The sequence below is a fragment of the Miniopterus schreibersii genome, assembly GCF_964146895.1.
Source record: "Miniopterus schreibersii genome assembly, chromosome: 18".
NCBI classification, from domain to species: domain Eukaryota; kingdom Metazoa; phylum Chordata; class Mammalia; order Chiroptera; family Miniopteridae; genus Miniopterus; species Miniopterus schreibersii.
Window position 1 is genome coordinate 25481575 of NC_138121.1, and position 20284 is coordinate 25501858.

At 41.5% G+C, this 20284-nt stretch overlaps 1 protein-coding gene across 2 annotated transcripts in view; it reads right to left on the reverse strand.

Annotated features, from left to right (window-relative positions):
* The window catches only part of MBTPS1 (membrane bound transcription factor peptidase, site 1), a 50267-nt gene that overhangs the window by 23208 nt on the left and 6775 nt on the right, over positions 1-20284 (reverse strand). Inside the window, exons 2-11 of one of the 2 annotated variants that reach the window (XM_081119383.1) lie at positions 14877-15362; positions 13900-14157; positions 10676-10879; positions 10038-10148; positions 9468-9577; positions 8049-8165; positions 7515-7582; positions 4349-4451; positions 2526-2677; positions 109-270 (exon numbers count right to left, since the gene is read on the reverse strand). In XM_081119383.1, the coding sequence (XP_080975509.1) occupies positions 109-270; positions 2526-2677; positions 4349-4451; positions 7515-7582; positions 8049-8165; positions 9468-9577; positions 10038-10148; positions 10676-10879; positions 13900-14157; positions 14877-15045 (1454 nt within the window). In that variant the 5' untranslated portion in view covers positions 15046-15362. The remainder of the gene's footprint in view (positions 1-108; positions 271-2525; positions 2678-4348; positions 4452-7514; positions 7583-8048; positions 8166-9467; positions 9578-10037; positions 10149-10675; positions 10880-13899; positions 14158-14876; positions 15363-20284) is intronic. The other variant, XM_081119384.1, reaches the window with a different exon arrangement.

Here is a 20284-nt window from a genome sequence, read left to right on the forward strand (position 1 = left end):
GTGATCAGTGATTTGTTACTATTTGAAGGCTCATATTTTGTGCAGGGGGAAAAACACCCTGGGAACCCAGCAAAGAGAAAGGCCTATTCAAAAGAAAAACATACTGACCTCGCCTGTGGTTTGTAACTGTTGAGGATCTGGTAGGCTCTGAGGAGATCCAGCTTGCCATGGCCTTGCTCAAACATATTGACACCAGGAAGCCTCCGGGCTGATGCAATCAGGGCCTGCTTCATACTCGCTGGATTCACCAGTTCACGTTTCTGGACTGTGCTGAGGGGGAAATCATGTATTTGCTCATTTTCTCGTAAAAAGAGTGAAAACCTGATTATTTCTAACCTGCAAATGTGAAAATGTGCCCTCCAATCTCGTTTCATCTGCAATGAAAGCTTCTTTGGTAGGGCCCGTGCCAAAATGAGGATGAATGGGGCTCACTTCTGCACCAGACTTGGGAGTGACCAGTGATTAGCCTTCTACATGGCTTGTGAGAACAGTGACTCACCGGGCTAGTACTTGTTTATACTTAATGGACCAGAAAAACATTTTTCCAACTAACTTGACCTTACAGGTTGTAGGAGGCAAGAATAGTTAAGAGGTACTGTTTCCTCATGGGAAGCCAGGAGGAAAGAGAAGCTAGGACATGACCTAGCTGAGAAAAGGAAAACATACGGGTCCTGGAAAGAAAAGTCAATGTAGGACAGGCAGGAGGCATAGCATCTGAGTGAAGTCCACCACCTCCATGGCGAAACCCTGCCTTTTTTGTTTTGGAAGCCACTGGGCGATGCATCACCCTGGTGGATAAAGCCTGATAGGACCGTGCAGACCTGAGGCCACCCTGAGTGTTTCATTATCAGGATGCACCTGGACAAACTTGAATACTCAGCTCTATTTGGCTAGGAACTTAGTGACACTGAGGCAGCATCAACCTCTTAAGAATGCCAGCACTAAAACATTCATTGTTGTATACCTATGTTCTATAAACACAAGTAAATTTTAAGCTCTAAATGCAGGGAAGAAAATCCAATAAGCAAAAAAGAAACACTCTCCTAAGTTCCTAAATCTTTTTCTGTAATGGTGGTGGGTCTTGGAGTATAGATAGGCTTTAACAGGTTTAGAGGGGAAATCTGACATAACGAGGAGAGGAAAGAAAGCAGGGCCGATTCTCAACAATAAAAGAACTGTTGAAAGCGAGTGAAAGTTCAACCATCTTCCCCTCTTCTGGCTCATAAAGCAAGACCAAAGGTTAGGCTCTAGTTCTTGACCGGGCACTGAAGGCTGGAAGCTGAGGAGTGCTTCCTTGTTGCTTGGTATCTGTTCAGAGCTATTTGTCAGGCAGTAAAAATATTTCTGAAATATCACAGTGGCATTTTTATCTGTTGCAGGAAGATGAGGAAAGTGGAAGATTTCCTTGACACTGAAAATGTCTGTACTTAGAAGTACCACCGGGTATGGAAAGCACACTCTCCTCATCTCCCCACTCACTTGATAGGAGGCAGATTTGATGGATTTAACAGTGGAGCCTGAAACCACATTCCTGCTATCATGCAAGTGGGAGACGTAAACCAGTACTTTTTGTTTCACAATCAACAAAAGGGGAAACAAGAATCCTAGCTGGCAAATACAGAAGCCCAAGTGAGCCAGGTAACTCCACAGTCTACATTTCCTTCCTTCTTCTTTCACTGCATATTACCCGGGGGTGAGAAAAACAACTGGAACAGAGAGATGTTTCCAACAGGCATATGGTTATTCTCTAAGGAACACTCTCGCCAACATCAACAATTTCAAGAATGTGGCTCTGAACTATAGGGGAAGGATGGGAAAAGGAGGAAAGAGGAAACACCAACCTTTATGGGGGATTATTAATAAAACACATCTCTGGCACTAGAAACGAAAATCAACATAAATTTACTTGCTTTTAAAGAGATTTTAAATATAAAAACACAATCACTTTTCTGATTTAATTTTAAAATTAACATAAAGTATAACTTTGAAAAATGTAGTTTTATCACAACATAAATGCTCAACTAAAGTCTCACCTAGATAGAAAGCTTTTTTGGGGAGGGGGTTAAAATATAAAATAAGTGCTAGCTCATAAGACTTCTTTTTGTAATTTTGACAGTGAGGCACCATGGTCTATTTGACTAAGAGCACATGAGAATCAATTCCAGCAGACTATCTATGAGAACTTTCAGTTTCATTAACTGCAAAATTAAGGGTTGATCACTAAACCTAAAACTGCTATTAAAAACAAAACAAAACCCTAACAAAATCAGACCTCAAACATAAAAAAAGTAACAGGCATTGTGTCCTTATAAGTATTGCTCTATGGTTTAGAGTTTACAGAGCATTCCCTCGTACGTCTACTAGCTCTCATAAGATTCCTCTATCAAAGAATAAACCCTGTTGTGGAGATGAAGAAATAGATGGAACAAGGTCACATGATGTGCTCCAACATTCCAAACTGATGACAAGCAAGATTCAGCTCCTGGTCTGCTGGCACCACCTTCTCTCTGCTAGGCAACACTCACCTTACTAGCAAGGTGACAGCACCAGCGACCACCGGAGAAGCCACGCTGGTCCCTGAGAGGGCCCGGCACCCCCCTTTCATACCGGAGCCCCTCACTCCAGCACCATAGGTGACGATATCAGGTTTCACACGGCCATAGCCTCCTGGTAGCTCCTATAAATAAAAGCAGGTTGGTTTCCACCACAGCACACACACTGGCACACAGAACAGAAATATGGGTCATTTAAATATAGTGTAACCTCAGTAAGGTACTAGTTTTAGTCTGAAATTCGCTGCAACACAGAAAACAAGCTTAAATGATAATGGAGAAAATACAATTATTTTCGGAGTGTTTTAGAATAGCCAATATAATAGTAATGCCATAAAGCAAAAAAAAAGTGATTATTTTAAATTGTTAGCATGTAACATTAGAACCTGAAAACTGATTATCTCTACATAACTTAAAACTTAGCAATATCTTAGAAAAATAAGAATATTAATATTAAAAATTAGAAAAATAAAAATTTTCTTTATAAGGAAAAGTACATAACATAACTGAAGATTTTAATTTTCCACCAGACAAGAAAGAAGAAACCATTCAGAATGATAAGTAACTGTACAAGTAACAGATAAGATTTTAACTGAATACCCTGAAATTTCCTGGAAGCTGAGGCAAAATGAGAATTACAATAGGATTTTATGTTCTGTAAAAAGAAGTAATTCAACTGAAGTAAAAATACCTTTCATGGTAATCAAACATAAATGGACTATGCCTGCAGCGATGTGGGACACTGCGTAAAGAAATCTTCAACTATAGCTCCGTAGATGATTCAGAAACATTTGAAGGGCATGACAATGCAATATAATTCTGTGGAAGCATTTATAAGGGAGCCAGAGAGACATCAACTGGTGGAGGTGTTGTTTTGGAGTATTTAGCAGTACAAAGAAAGTGCTGAGGGACTGCAGATGAACAGGTGGAAAAACCTCCCTGGCACTGACTTTCTCAGGGTGGGATCCTCAGACTGGCAACAACCGAACATCATCAAGAAGAAGGGATCTGAGTGCGCACAACATGGACCCACTCTGGGGCCGACTGGGGCCAGGAGAGGTGATATTGTGGAGGGAGAAGGCTATCCCACAAAGTGGCGCCAGCGCGGACGAGGCCACAATGTTCTCAGGAGGGCTTCCCAAGACCTCAAAGCTTGGCACCCTTGAGTGAGAGCACCCAAGAGGTGATGCAACCCTGAAGACTGAGAGGGGCATGCAAGAGTGCCCACCGCTGCCCGAGGGAGCATCCAACCTTGCCTCTGCCTCTGTTCTGCTGGGCAGAGGAGGGTGAATTAGCTGCATGATTAAACCCAGAGCAACTGAGTCAACTAACTTGCTGCAGTTATTTCCATGTTGTCCAGCTAAATACAATTATTTCTGTGTTAGCAGAGTTGATATTAAATTCTTCTTATTCGCTTCTCTTGCTTCTTAAGGCCAAAAAAATCATCTCATGCAGCACCACAGAGGACTGCTCCCCTTCCTTCTAGTTAGGACAAGTGGGCATGAATCCAGTTGACCTAAAAAGTGAGTCACTGAGAAGTTTAAAAGGAGTGGGACCAGGAAATACCACTCAGAACCGGTCCCTGCTGATGCACCATAGTCAGGTGGCAGACGTCAAAGGGGCCAGATCTCTTATCCTCGTAGTCGGGCAAGTACCCACAGACCTGGCTATGCCATCCATGCATGTGAGGCTCGGGCTTACAAGCTGCTTTTCTATCTGCGCACCTACAAATACACCCAAAGGCTTGTAGACAAATGGTTCCTTTAGGCACATTTGACCAATGAAAATAAGCCTACCCAGGTAGTCATTCCCCTTGAAGAGAAGCGGGCGATGTTATCCTCAAAGTCAATGCCACCTACTCCAATCACATCCATTTGATCAGCAGGATTATTCAGAGTGCTAAATTGAGGCACAAAAACATAAGGAAAGAGAAATAATTTTAAATGAATAATTTAAATAAGGGTAAATCCTCCCAGAAAAATTGATGACAGTATTAGGTTTTTCTGTGACAAGACATGCAGCTGGGATGGACTGCTGCTTCTTACAGTGGTCCTGTGGAGGGCTATGCTCGCAGCCACCCTCATGCTGGCTCAAATAATTTCCTCGCACCTGAACGCCCTTTCTTACTTTCCCTCCCTGTCAACTTACCGTACTTTGGTCCAAGACTTACTTTTCCCCTCACTACCTCCAGGCTTGAAGGAATCCTCCTTCTCCAACTTGACAAGACTTAACACAATGACAAGTTATCACCTACTTATACATCCTCACATCACTTTCAAACTATTCCAAGTGTATTCATCATGCCTCCCCAGTTAGATCCCACATTTCCCTGGGAAGGACCTGTAATCACATGTTTGCATCTGCCATGGTCAGGAAGTTAGCTTTCAACTGATCGTTTGCAGGGTGTTCCACCTTCCTTACCGGGAACTATGGAAACAACTATTACTACTCCGTAATCTTGAGCTCCTCAAAGGGAAGATGCAAAGAAAAAACCATGTAATTCTCTTCACTACTTCAAGTGTCCTAGATCAGCAAAGAAATTACAGTGAAGTTGAAAATGACAAAAATGTTTAAACTATAAAATCAAGATGCAGCTAAATTATTTGAAAGTATAAAACAACCAGTTATGAAACTGCATTTCTGAACTTTATCTATTACATTTTGGTAGCTCTGCTACCAAAAAAGTGATCTCTGACAATTCAATAACCAAAACTGATTCCAAGTGGCTTAACTAAAATTAGTAGGAAGATTCTAGAGCATGTGCTTTAAACCAACTATTGAGTCAACCCTGGTACTGGTACTGCCTTCTTAGCCCACCGGCCACTGACATGCTACCAGGCGGTTGGTTCAGAGGCACCAAGAGCAGTTTATTGGCTGATACTAAAAATTTATAAATTTCTGTGAGATCAAGGAGTGAAGCTTAGAATAGAAATCAGACAAAACTTCCCACTATAGTTGATGCAAAAAAAAGCCACCCCCTACCTGTCAATCCCTATAATACTTAGTGTGCTTTAAACCCTTAAAATATAAGGGAAAGAATCAAGAAATCTTTGTTGGTGGTGAAAAAGGGAAGCTGCACCTTCAGACGCCCTGCAACTTGAAGTTTAAGTGTCCAGAGTTCAGGACCCTGAGAGAGCTCACAGCAAGGGGTATCTGGAGATATAAGCATTATTTCCAGTGACTGGCAGCTCAATACCTACAATAAGTGACTCAGCAACTTGGGTATATTACTGTCACCAAACAACTCGGTGCCCAAACAGTGAGCCAGAACCGCACAAGCTATGCCACGCTGATTACATGCCATTCCCAGCACTACAGAGCAGCACTACACAGCAACACTAAAATGCCGGATCTCTGTGCAACTCTATGGACAGGTACACTGAGTCTGACACAGGGCCCTCCTCTCCAGGGTTCTCCTCTAATACACTGAAAATGAACAACTCTTTGATTAGAAGCCACTGGGTGTGACTACCCAGAGAAGTCACAGGATTTCAGAGGAGCAACTAGTGTGTAGCAAAGCAGTCAGAATGGCAGATGGTGTGAGTCCAGAGGTGTGAACAGAAGAAAGGCAAGCTAGGAGGATTGGCAGCAGGGACAGGTGACAGACAATGGGATAAACATGGTCTCCACAGGGAGACCCAGGAGGAGACCGGATCTGAGGAGATGTACATGCAGTAGTGGAAAATAATGCCGAGCCAACAGCTTCAGACTACAGTTGGCAAACGATGGCAGTAGGCCACAACAGGCCCACCACCTGTTCTTGTAAATAAAGTTTTACTGGAACACAACTATGCCCATTTGCTTATACATTCCAAGGCTGCCTTCACACTCCAAGGCCATTGTGTAGTTGTAACACCACATGGCCCACAAAGCCTAAGTATTTACTATCTGATTTATTGACAACATGCATGGTTTTTGGCCTATAAAGACACTGTCTTCATATGTTCAGCCTAATGCTATGCCCTCAACCCTTTGCACAAGCTCAGCCAGTCCTCAAGGCCACCTGTTCTCCCCAGCATGCACTCCCAGGGATGCGAGTGGGAGACACAGTGAGTGTTTCTGAAGCACAAGTACACATCTTCGCTGTGTGCACCACAGACACACAGGTGTGAAAGAGAACACATACATTCGTCTCTATTTCTCTACAGGGTATGACACTGAGAGCACATTCTGTATTTTCTCTTTTTCCTTTGTGGTGACCTCAAACTCTTTATCACTGCTCAGAACCACACCCATCCTGGGTACCCAATAAAGGAGGGTGACAAATCCTATTGCAAAAGCATTTCAGCACAAGAGATTATTTATATGCATCATCTAGAGAATAAAACTGGAGCAACAGATAGATATACAATGGGATCTCTAACCCAAGTCTGTTGCCTGTGATTCAGTGACTAATGTTCCGCATCTCACCACGCCAGCAGAGCACAAAGGAACATTTCCGTGACACTGCTTCTGCTTCCCCCATCTGAGCCCTCTTGTCAATCCCCAAAGCACCATCTGTGGCTATTATGTCGCTGTTTCTCATGTTAGTTTCACTGTGTTGATTCCTCATCTTTCTTAAAAAGGCAGGCTCCTCATCTACCTCCTCACCCCTCTGCCTCATACTGAGTGGGTCTCAATAAATACTGCAGAATCCATTTATTTCTAACAGAATGACTTTCCTGATTCTGAAAAAAACAAAACAAAAAGTAGCATAAAAACTTTAGGCCTCCAAGTTTCTATTTATAGCAAAGTAAAAAAGAAACAGAAACAAGGTTGTCCTTGAGTTGACAACTGCTAAAGCAGGTGGTGGGAACCTGAGGTTCATTATGCAACCTGTTTTTTGGTATGTTGAAAATTTCCATATACAGTTTTAGACAGATATAAACAGATATAAATACAGAAACAGACAGACAACAGTTTTTCAGTTATTTCAGGGGAAAAAAAATCACCTCTAGGTTCATCCCTATTGGGGATACTTACCCATAAAGAGGCCCATCATTGCCAATAGCAGAAACCATGATTACGTTGTTAGCCGTTAATTCCCAAACCTACAAAATTAGCAAACATTTATTTATGGAAGTATACCACTTTTAAACAATCAACAGGTAACTGTCAAAAATAACTACAACTTTGAAGAACAGTCCTGAAAAAGAAGGATTTCCCCTGAAAATGCAGCACTAGACCCTTATAGGCATTAATGTGTTTGGTAACTGGTATGTTCAGAGATGATAAAAGCCAGGATATAGGACTATGTAGCACAGGGAGCAGACGCTGGCTTTCCATGCATGGTCAGAAAACATGGGCTATGTGTTTACATGAGAAGGAATCAACAAGGCACCATGTGCTACTTCCAATGCAAGTCACTGAAGCTCACGTCATCAGCTATCTGTCCTTACAAAGCAGTCACCTCGTGGGTGGCAAGCCACCAGTACACTAGGGATGAAGCACTTGAAGTTGGGCATGTGGAAAGGAGCTGTCACCAAATGCAGCGTTCTGTGCAGTGACACAACCAACCTTGTCGACGAAGGGATGGTCCATGAAGTCGGGGCCACCGATGCTGAGGTTGAGCACATCAATCTTCTTTAAGATGGCGTAGTTGAAGGCGTCCAGGAACCAGGATGTGTAGGACACCTGGTTAATGTTAAGACAGTCCTTCAAGTGTTTCAGTGAAAGTCTCAAAGTACAACAGTGTTTTTAATTTTAAGGGTAAAGTATAAACTCTTAGCAGCATGAAGAATCAACTTAAATTTCAGAAGTAAATCCCAAGAATAAATAATGCCCTGAAATGTAAACTACTAAATCCAGGAACTCTAAGTCCCTGGAGGGAGCTGGACTTCAGCAGGAGAGCGTGTTCTGAGGGCACCTATCCCTCCAGGTCTAAGGTGCAGCTCCCTTCCTTAAAGTGTACTTCCGAGGCAAAATTCCAAACTTCTAACTACCCGTCGTATAAAAGATTTATCCTAAGACACTTGTATTAGGTCAAATTTGTTAAACTAAATAATTTAATGTCTTTGTCTAATAATCTTTATTGCTAAATAGGCTGAAGGATAAACGGAATCAATAAAAGTTATTTCATAGAATTATTTCTTTGATGTTCAATTTCTCCTTGTTTCTAGAAAGAAGTTAAATTACTTTGTGTATCACTATTTAGGTGTTTCTATAAAATAGAAAATTACACTTACAATAGAAATAGAATGAGTATAATAATTAAGAATCATGTTTTTTAAAGGTTTTTAAAAATAAGACTACATATTTGTATTTGCTTGTATGTGCTAAAGAAATTCTAGGGGTGGTAGTGTAAGAAATTAAGAAACTCTCACATGAGAGACCACTGGATGGGGACAGGGTTGGGAGAATTACCCTATGTTCCCTTTTACATAAAGACATAAAACTATATTTCCTAACAGAAATTAAATTTTAAAAATAAATATTAGGACTCTTGCCCTTTTCTATAGTTTCCAAATGAAGAGCACGGGAAAAGGCTCGTAAATCCACATTACTCAACACGATGCTAGATGTGGGGCTATAAAGGTGACCCTCAGATGGTCACAGTTCAGCAGGAATGGCAAACACACAAACATGCAATTATTCTCTCACACAGAAAGTACAAGAAATGTGCTCCAGACATGGTGGCACAGGAACCTCAGCCAGACCCAAAGGAGAGGAAGAAAGAGGCAGTCAAGGAATCCCTATGTGCAGTTGACCCAGAGCAAGGTCTTCAGGACTCAAGTGAGGTGGATGAAGGGGATGGTGGAAGAAGGGCAAAGCCATACAGGAGGGACAGTGGAGAGACAGCATGGCATACGTGGGACATCAGCAGCAGCTCAGCTCGCTGATGATGTGTGCTGCATTTAAACCGTACGTAATTTCTAGAGTTTTAATTTTTACATTTTAATATCAATTCTTTAAGTTTCAGGAGTTCTCAACACCTACCTGGTTGTTGGTGAAGACCCTGAAAATATGCAGTTCGGCATCTGGAGCAAAACCCTGGCATTCCCTCATGCTGGCTATCACACCTGCCACAAAAGTGCCGTGGCCCAGCCCTGTTGTCCATAAGGAAAAAAACAGATAAAACTGCTGGTAACCTGTGCCAACAGTTCATACAACATTTCAAACCACCAATCAAACAGGCTCATTCTCCAAGTCTTAGTATAGAATCTCTGTTCCTCTACTGTCTTCCACTCAGAGCCTACGCCATACCTGTTCCACTTCTGGGTCTAGACACTCCAGCTCCCTCCCAAACAGGGAACTTCTCCTCCACCAGGTATCCCCCCCTCTCCTCAAACACTATCTCCCAACATCCTGAGACATTTAGAAAAGTTTCTGCCAAAAAGCACAGTAACAACTTGAATTTGTCTGAATAACTATTGCACATGAACTGTTTAATCACTGACACACAGAAAAAATATTGAACTGCTAAAATGGGGGATGGGACTCATGTATGAAGTCCATATATAACCAGAAAATGCCCCACTTGTGGGCTCACCACTGTGCTGTCCCTACCGTCGTCCAGCGTTCGCTCGTTGGTCCAGTTGGTTCTCTCCTTCACATTTTTGAAGTGGGGATGCTTCTCACTCAGCCCAGTGTCAAAAACAGCAACCCTCACATTAGCACCTTATCCCAAAAAGAAAGCAAGCACCATCTGGTTTGAGAAATCGTCTTTTTGAATTTTTGTCTATAAAACACATCCCTCCCTGTGACCATGGAGAACATGTCACCAAGGGCCAAAGCTGGCCCAGTGAGCACAAGGTAGGCCAGATGCCCCAGGCCCTGGCTGAGCCAAGACTAAGAAAAAGGGACAGCTGGGGAATGCCATCATCTGCTGTTAAACAAGGCTTGAGGATAAACAGAAAATCTCTCTGGACACTTCTCAACTGTCACCAATGCTCAGGAATGAACCACTTCTCCACAATCCTCCACTGATGATGGATTTCCCCCTTCTGGTAATTTCCTCCAGGTCAGCATCAGCAACAGATGCCCAGCACAACAGAAGTCAAAGACAAGGGGCAGTCAACTATATCCAGCTCAATAAATAATGAGAAGCATATGTGCCTGAGGCCACCTGGCTTCAGCGCTAGGCGCTCAAGAAAGGGGCTCCTGGACACCAGACCCTATGCTGCCTCCAGGTTCATAGCACACACCTGTATATCCCATCTGCCAAAGCACGTCTGCCTGCAGTGTCTGGGCAACCTGGCGAGGGATGGCTCTTAGCAACCGTCGACTCGAATGTCTTCCTGTAGCATGCCAGAACCCAGAGCCCAGGGAGAGACTGGCTCTTCGCAGGGGACGGGATGACTGCCACTTCTGGCTCCATCGAGTTTCATTACAGGGCACTATGGGGTCAGCTAGAGCCAAAAAGGAAAAGCAATGAAATGACACAATACTTGTCAGAGAAAACAATCATTCTAAACAGCAATGATGACCTTCTGAAATCCTGTTTGAAGGAAAATGGGATTCTCTCCCTTTGCTAGGAGGTTTTTCTCAATGCAGTTATATTTATAGCCTATTATTGGCCATCGTATGGTTCCCAAATAGTTTTTACCTGGAATTTTCTAATCAATGTCGGGCAGAAATACTGATAAAATAATCATTTTTTTAAGCAACGGAGTCAAATTGTGATACTAATTGTGTAAAACTGAAGACTTTTCATCAGCAACTTGTTCTCACTGAACAAGGGAGGAAAGTTGAAGAGAATGGCCACTACTCAATTGTCAAGTTTTACAGCACTGGATTTCTGTGACAGGAAAAAGCCACATTACCCCATTACACCCATCTCTGGCCAAACATCAATAGGACCTTTTTCGACTGTATATTTCTCTATATTCTCAATATGCTTATCTACTAGAATGCCACCTTTCAAAAAGCAACAGAACTACAAAGGAGTCAGGGGCATTTCTGAGGGTGACGGAACTATGTTATATCTCGATTTTGTTGCTGGGTACCTGACTGTACACTTTCATCAAAACTTGCCGAACTGTGCACTAAAAAGCACAAATTTTACTATCTGTAAATATCTTACTTTGTTTTTAAAATTGAGAAAGCAAAAGAAATATCACCAGAGTTGCCCCTTTGCCTTTCAAAGACCATGCTATAATGAAGAAAAAAATGCATTTCAACTCAGTTTTAAAACAAGCAAATCTGTAATACTGCTGAAATTCTGTTTCTAGAGCAAGTTACTATAATTTTTATTCTGGTCTTACCAGGCTATACCCATGAAAGTAGAGGAAACGGGAAAAATATATAGTCACGTCAATTCCATTAAGTAATTATTTGTACAGTCCAACTGAAATTATTCTGTACTGGACTTCCTGTGTTGATTCTGTTAAGTCAACAGCATGGGACAATACTGGAGGTACTCACTGAAGAATAATATTTAGAACAAGGGAGGGGCCTGTTCTCCTTTATACCTTAAGTCCTGAACTTAGTTCTGGCTTCACTCTTTCAAAGCAATTTAGAAAAACTGAAGAATATTCAAAGAAAAGCAATTAAAATGGTGAGGGACTTGAAATCATGTCATATGAATATGTGTTGAAGGAACTGGAGATTTTTATTATCCTGGAGAGAGGCAATTCTCAAGGAGTACACCATGGTGTGGCTCAGCGGTTGAGCACTGACCTATGATCTAGGAGACTGTAGTTTAATTCCTGGTCAGGGCATATGTCCTGGTTTCAAGCTCGATCTCCCAGTGGGGGGCATGCAGGAGTCAGCCAAAGACTCTCATCATTGATATTTCTATTCCTCTCTCTCCCTTCCTCTCTCTGAAATCAATAAAAGATGTATTTAAAAAAAAGAGGGGGACACCATGGATATCTTCAAAATACATCTTTAAGTACTATCTGATAGAAAACAGGCTAGCTCTGTCTTAGGGATCATCGTATAGAGCCAGGGATGTGATCCAGAATCAGACAGGTGTCAGCCTAAAATAAAGCAAAGCTTTCTAACAACAGAGCCACAGAAATAATTAACATTTAATGTCTACTTAAAATACCCTAAAACCTGCTGAGCTCTCTTCACACCCACTATTTCATTTCATCTTCGTATGAACCCTATGAAGTAGGTAGCATTGTCTCCATTTTTCAGATAAAAAAGTTGAAACTTAAAAACTGGTTACTGCACAAAGTCACAAGTAACACCGAGAGAGACTGGGCCCACGGGGAAGTAAATTACCTCCTAAGTCAAGGACAGTGAAGCACAGCATTAGACAGCCACGGTGAAGAGTGCATAAAGAAGCCCCACCCAGAGATTCTATGATTAAAGTGCTAAAATTGAGCATTTCCACATTTCCTAAAATATTCTGCAGCTTTTTAAAATAAAAAAAAAGAAACAACATATGCTATTTGGCTAACTGTACAAGGTTTGAGTTGTTTTTATCTTCCTGGATTGCTCTGCAGCTAGTGCTGTTTAAAGAGAAAAGGCAACACGAAACATCTGGACTAGTAGAAAGAGCTCTGAAGAAGTCAGACACCTAAACTGTAGAGCTGACTGAGAAGTGGCCAGTCACACTATGCAAATTAGTTAGCCCTCTCCCCTGTGTGTTCGTTTCAAACCTCAGAGGCTCTCAGGCCTAATATATAACAAAGGAACAAAAGCAAAATTTTATTTATTTTTACTTCCAATGAAAGAAATAATAGAACTAGATATTTGTTACCTCAGTTTATAATACGGGAAAAAAAACGTTTCTTTGCTAACACATGCTTTGGAAAATACTATGTAATAAATAGGCAATTAAATTTTGAGGATAAACTCGATCTTGACAAGCCCAAGTTGTAAAGATGTAGGAAAGAATAAGCCCTCAATCTGAAAGGCAATAAAAGAATTTTTTCCATCTTCACACCTGCACAGCTTAGGACGGAAATAAGCCCAACTGAGGCAGGATCGTGCATGGTCAGGAGGCTCTGAGAAAGCCAAATGAAACTCAAGAAGAAGACATTTTCAAGATGCCATGAAAACATACTGACAGAAGCAAAATGCAAGCAACCATCTTTACTTCAGAGTGCAAAGGGACATCATGGCCTCAATGTCTGAAGACTGGGACGAACCTAGGTGAAACCACTCCCAACAGAAACAAAATCACTATCATCCTCTACTGTAAACTTTGATTTTTCCTATCAGAACAGCATGAAGCCTCTTTTTTGTTTTTTAAATTCTTGCCAAGAAAATGTTCACAATTGAGGAAACTAGAGGAAAGGACACCGGTGTCCACCGTGCTATTTTTCAACTATTCTGCCAGTTTGAGGGTTTTCAAAATGAAGTTGAGGGTCGGGTATGGGGGTGGTGGAGCACAACATGGTGAATATGTGCATTCTCTCTCTAAGTCCAAGTGAAACAGAAATTGACACAGGTCAGCCTGGATCTCAGTACTCACACTCCGCATACTTGAGGGAACGAAAGACTTTCCGTTGGGGTGTTACCCGTTTGATGTTTGGATGATCTTCAAGTGTTAACAGCCCCGCTCTCTGTTTTTCTTTTATCTGAATCACCTCAAAATCACTAGGGTAGTCACTGGATGGATTATTTCGAGGAATAATTCTCCAGTTGTTTATTTCACTGCTCTTCAGGGCACTTGAAATAAATGAATTTCTAGCTTTGGCTGTAAAGTATCCATTGAAAGCCACAATATATTCTGAAATCAATGACCACAAATAAAAGTAAGAATTTATGTACATAGATAACATAAGATTATGTCTAATCTAACATTTCCCTAGTAAAAAACTTACATATCTTAAAACCCACAGTGAAAAGAACAGTAAACAAAAAGACTTGGTTTAAACGCTCTAGACTGCAGTTTCCGGAACTTTGAATTAAAATGATCTGTATGAATCCCCTGATCACAGATCACATTACTCAAAATGAGATACCTGTGCTATTTTTTAAAAAGCAAATATTAACAGAAGTTTGAATATACAGTGAAGAAATACATGTAAGTTTTTCAAACAAGCAAAAGGAATTCAGAGAAGTGAGGCTCAATTTTACTTTACTGAAAACAGTAACAAAATCTGGCGATTATTTGCTAGTGAGCACATTTGCTCACTTGTACCTCAGAACATAAACATTAGCATCTCCAAATTCCCCACCCTCCCCAACTACAACAGCATCTGTTCCACGGAATCGAGTTTTAGGGAAAGAATTCAGAATGTCAACTTCCTTGCTTCATATACGCTAACTACACTGGGAAAAGAAACTTCAGAGTTAACATCCAAGTGCTATGCACTCACCCCATTTGAAATTTATTGTGAAAAAAGTGGGAAATGTTTTTTTGGTACAAGCTAACATTTAAAGTAAGTTTGAAATAAATTTAAAAAACATGGAGGGAGTCCCTAACATTTAAATTAATATAATTACCATATTCCACAACTGTTGAGGAGAATTCCACCTTCAACGTCAGGTGGGAACAGCCAGGACACGGGGCCTTTTCAAAAGATCTCTTTTCCAGTCTGTCACCCAGATGTTTCTTCCCACAGAGCAAAACCACTAGCAGAGGCAGCCAGATGTTGACAAGCTTCATGGTCATAAGTGAATATGGTCATAAAATCACATAAATTCAAATCACACTTTTTTCTTCCTTGATTATAAGTTAATTTTTGTTTCAACTAAAAGCTGAAACATTACTGATCAGCCATTTTACAGTCTTGTCCAATGTAAATAAAAGTTAAATTTCATGGCCTTTCGTGATTTGGCCTGAAAAGCGGCTTTCATTTCTTTCTTCGTTTCTTCTCCATCTTGGACATTAGGCTTCTGTCACTCTAGACCAGACAACTGAGTCCTACACTCCATTGGCACCACAGAACCAAAGTCCAAGAGGGATGAGCAATCACTCTGTGAGCCAATCTACAAAACAAAACAAGCACAGAGACATTAGTAGCACACTGACAGACTAGGATTTAGTTATAGGTACAATTTAGATGAGAGGGTCGGAAAGGTATCCTAGCTGTAAGATAAGATAAATGTATGACACAACGACAAGACATCGTATCATTTCACTTCTAGTTACTCCTTATCTCTTTCAGTTTCAAAACTGCGAAAGAATACAATAAATGTGAAAAATGCAGAAAATTAAGGGTAAGAACTAACACTAGGAATATTAAGCATACTGGCCCTGGGCATCCTGGCCACCAAAAAGAAGGGGGAATCACGATACTTTGCTTAGCATCCTGTACTTTGCTTCTATTTAAGATTCTATATTTTCCTATTATTTGAAACTCTTCAACGGGCATTTTCCCAATCAACACTTTAATTTCCCATAAATTTCAGTAATTTTTCAGGCAAAAGCTTGGTATATACACCCTTACTTTCTAGTGTAAAATTAATACCTAAGAACAAACCAATTTCCATTCAAGCCATGTACTTTAACACCTTCTTTAAGAGACACTGTGCTTTAAAATTAGTCAAGCTACACTTTTTCAGATTTTGATATATTTCCTGCCAATTCTATGAAAAGAGCATTGAAGAGGTTTTACTGCCATTAAATTGCCCCAATTTAAAGACATTTAACTTGCTAAATATATTATAAAACCAGGTTATCTCTTTACTGGAAGTGATATGAGAGGACAAGTTTATAAGGTAAGCTGATGCCAAAGAAAAATGTTATTTGAGTACTAAATTACACGTGGGCACAGATGTTTCAAAATATCTGAATGGATCAAAAAAAGATCATTCTTCACGGTGAAAAATAGAGCAGCAGTAAAAAACAATGTTGGCTGTGGCATGCCCAGAAAAATCAGTTGCACAGATGACACTAGAAACATAAATAATCCAGCAAGAGGAAGACGGATGAATAAGATGAGAAAGGCCTTCTATTGCCACTTGTTTCTAAAACAAAACCACTTAGGACAAGTTAGCCCCCTTTCAAAAGAGGTCTGCGAAGCTGTTAAGCCCATCTTCTAGCAGACACTGGTGATTTAGAGCAGCAAGGAGTTTGTAGTTTCTGGGACTATCCATATGTGCTTCTATAAACAGGAAAACACTGAGTAAGGGGTGAGAGTCTAACAAATTTTGCTAAATTTAATAATTAGGATTTCCACTGCTGTAATAACAAACGATCCTGAAAAGGTCTATCTCTGGAACTAAAGATTAAGTTTGGTGACACAGAGCTCATCAAATAGAAATGAAACTTTAAAAGTTATTTCCCATATCAACAGTTAGAACAATGAGAATGCCAACCGTAAGAACAAAGACATTAAAAACTGACAATAACCCTGGCTGGTGTTGCTCAATGGTTAGAGCATCAGCCTGCACACTGAAGGGTCAAGGGTTCAAGGGCATGTACCTGGGTGGCAGGTTCATTAGATCGGGCATGCAGGAGTCAACCAACTGATGTGTCTCTCTCACATCGATGTTTCCTTCTTCCTCCCTCCCTCCCTCTCTCTCTAAAAATCAATGGAAAAATATCCTTGGGTGAGGATTAACAACAACAAACACACAACAGATAAGAAAAGAAAGACCAAAGAAAAGAATCAGGGGACAGCAAAAGCCACTCCAACAAGTTTTAGAGCAATCTGCTTGAGAGTAAGCCGCAATTTTTTTGGTTCATACTTGATACTTGCAGCGATGGAGTATCACAGAATATAACTACATGAAATATATGCTTTACCTGATTATATTACTGGTCAAAGACAAAGCTAATCATTGGTGATAAAAGTGCTCATGTCATATTAAATTATAGTTAAAAGATTTAAATGGGTCTCTCACTTAAATAAACAAATCTCTTAAAACTCTTCTGCCCCAAGCTAAAGAATCTATGACATATTTGGGATACATAAAACACAAATATTAGTGAGTGATACTAGTGAGTAAATCTTAGACCTGTGTCAGATCCACTTTAATTAAAACTTTTCCCCCAAAATTCAATGCAGCCTACATAGAAGAGATGGCTGATGTTCTCTGAGACAGGAGCCTGACTTTAAAAGAAAGAAACAAAAAGAAAAGGTTGGGGGAGGGGGTGTTAAAATTTAAAATATCTAAGATAATAGGCTTCTGGAAAATAGGACATTGCAACATCATAAGACATTCTACCTTAATTTATTCATTAACTCATACAAGTTTATAGAGTGCTAAGCAAGTTTAAGACACACCACCAGATACTGCAGAATAAACAAGTATTGTTAGTGAGGCACGGTCCTCCACATGTGACCCAGCAAATAGGCAGACCATAACTGCAAACAGCTAAACATGGCACAGGAAAGGAAAGTGCCAAAGGACAGTGCCAGGGACACTGTATTGAGGTTCTTCCTGGTATAAAGAGGAGGCTTATGTTGATGAAGTAGATGGCAGCTGGCTCTCACGGAATCTGAGCTGGTGGGGCTGGAAGCAGGGAAATAAGGAAAGGGGCATCCAAAGCAGAGCTCCATCATAGAAAACACAGGCCATGCACAGAATCAACAAGCTATCTGTGTGAGGGGGGAGGCAATAAGATGCCAGTCTGAAGAAGCTGAAAGATGGGGGTCAAGGACCTCAAGCAGGTACGAAGTCTGAGAAGAACATCCAGCAAACAACTGGAAATATAGACCCTCTCCATCCAATGGAGTGAAGTGCACCAGAGCCAGGTGGGACTGTTGAGCAATTTTGTTCACTCATCCAACTCATTAACTGAGCAACTCTAAAGAGCCAGGCACTGTTCCAGATGGTAGGAACAGAACAGTGAACACCATGAACAGAAACCAATCTCATGGAGCTGACCTTCCAGTGTGGGGAGACGGGCAATATACAAGATCATTAAAACATACAGTACTAAGCTAATGGTAAATACTGTACTGTATTTTAAAGGAGAAAAAAGAAAGAAGGGGATATGACATGTCAGGGAAAGGGCTGAACTTTTAGACAGAGTGCTGATGGAAGCAGGAAGCTTGTCAAGCCCTGTACACAAAGAGAACTGCAGGTACTAGGACAAGCAAGTGCAAAAGCCCCGAGGCAAGGAACATGCCTGACTTGTGTGAAGACAGGCAGTGAGGCCAGTGTGGTTGGAGCAGTGTGAAGGACGGGGAATCAGAAGATGAGGTGAGGTGACAGGGAGGCAGACTAGGGAGGGCCTTATGGGTCAGAAAAAGGCCTCCGCTTTCCCCGTGAATGGGAAGGGAGTGCAGGATCAGAGCAGAGAAGCGACACAGGCAGGAGCATGGAACCAACTGGAAGAGTCCTGTAAAGATGGTGGCTTGGGCTAGCGTGGGGCAGGAGAGGTGATGAAGGTGGTCACATTACAGATGTGACAGCAGAGGTGTCAGAATCCGCTGTGACAACTAGGTGTGGAAGGTGTGCAAGTAAGGAGCCAAGGACAACACCAAGGCCTCTTACCCTTAACTGAAGCTGAGATGGAGAAGGCTGCAGGAAAGCTAGTTTGGGAAACACTAGCAGGAGGTGAGTTCTGAACATGTGAAATTTTGGGAGCATTAGAGTTGGGAAGGCACAGCTCTGGGCACAAGGGAACAGGGAGAAGGAAAAAAATTCCATGAAAAAAACTCTGTACATGAAGGGTGGCCAAATGAAAGAGAGCACTGATTTAGTCATTAAAGGGTCACTGACCCCTTCCCCAAAAGGGCCACATTAGTCTGCTCTAGTCTCCAAACCCACCATTGGTTGGAAAATATCCTCAAGTAAGAAAAACCTGATGGCAATAAACGATAGGGCTGGGGATGACAGGGACAAAGAGACACCTTTTGTTCAGATCTGGCTGATGTGCTTATGTCTGTTAAAGGTGAACTAAAGGTGAACTAAAATCTGGGTTCTAAGAAGACACTCTTCAAAGACCCATAGATCATAAGTTATAACAGATCCTGAGGTTTCTACGGCTTCCCCATCCCAGAATAGGAAGGCTGCAAAATATAAACTTGCTTTGAGGAAAACAAGAAACGCCATGGGGAGCCAGAGCATGGGCACCGGGGTCGCAACACTGGCCACTAACAACCGACTTCTGTGCCTGTGGCCTGTTTGTTTTAAAGATGGCCGGTGCCCACTGACTCCTCTACGGGGCCTTTAAAGGCACAGACTGCACTTTCCCATATCTAAAACATCTATCCGCAGGTGTCTACAAGGGATCCTTCTTGGCTCTCATATAGAATGCAAATCTGGTGAGCACTCTCCCCAAGGTGGGCTCACCATCTAGTGGCAAGCAGATAAGCAGCAACAAGCGTAAGATAAGCAGAGTATGTAAACAGAGACACATACATATACACACATGAAAAGAAAAACACTTTTTAAAAAGACAGAATTCTAACTTTTCCTTTTCTTCCCTTTCCAAATAATTCAGCTGAGGACAAGAAGGCAGGCGCTGGTGGAAGAGCCACAGTGGCCCAGTGTGGGGCAATGGAGTCTGAGAGGGTCAGAAAGGTGTGTGTGGGGGGGAGAGGCCCCTGTAAGGGGTGCCAGAGCCTGAACGGAGTGATGGCAGCAACATAGGGAAACTGATTTGATCAAATAAATATTTTACAGGTAATGGGAGGCAGCTTTCTCACTGTCAGAGAATAAAGTCACAAATATAAAAAGGGAAGAAACTTGAATGAACCATGCAGGATCAGACTGAACATGGAAGTATTGGTGTGAACTCAAGGTTTTCAATATATAGACAGATGTAGAAATAAATACATGCAAATGTGTGTATGCATGTGTACACACACACATACATTTTCTAACTTTGTCTACTGAAAGGACATGGGAGCAGTGACATCCCAAGAGAAGGAAGCCCAGCTAGTGCCCAGAACTGGTCTTCTAATACCATTCTCCACTAAAAGAAACTAGACTCTCTGGAGAATGTACCTTCT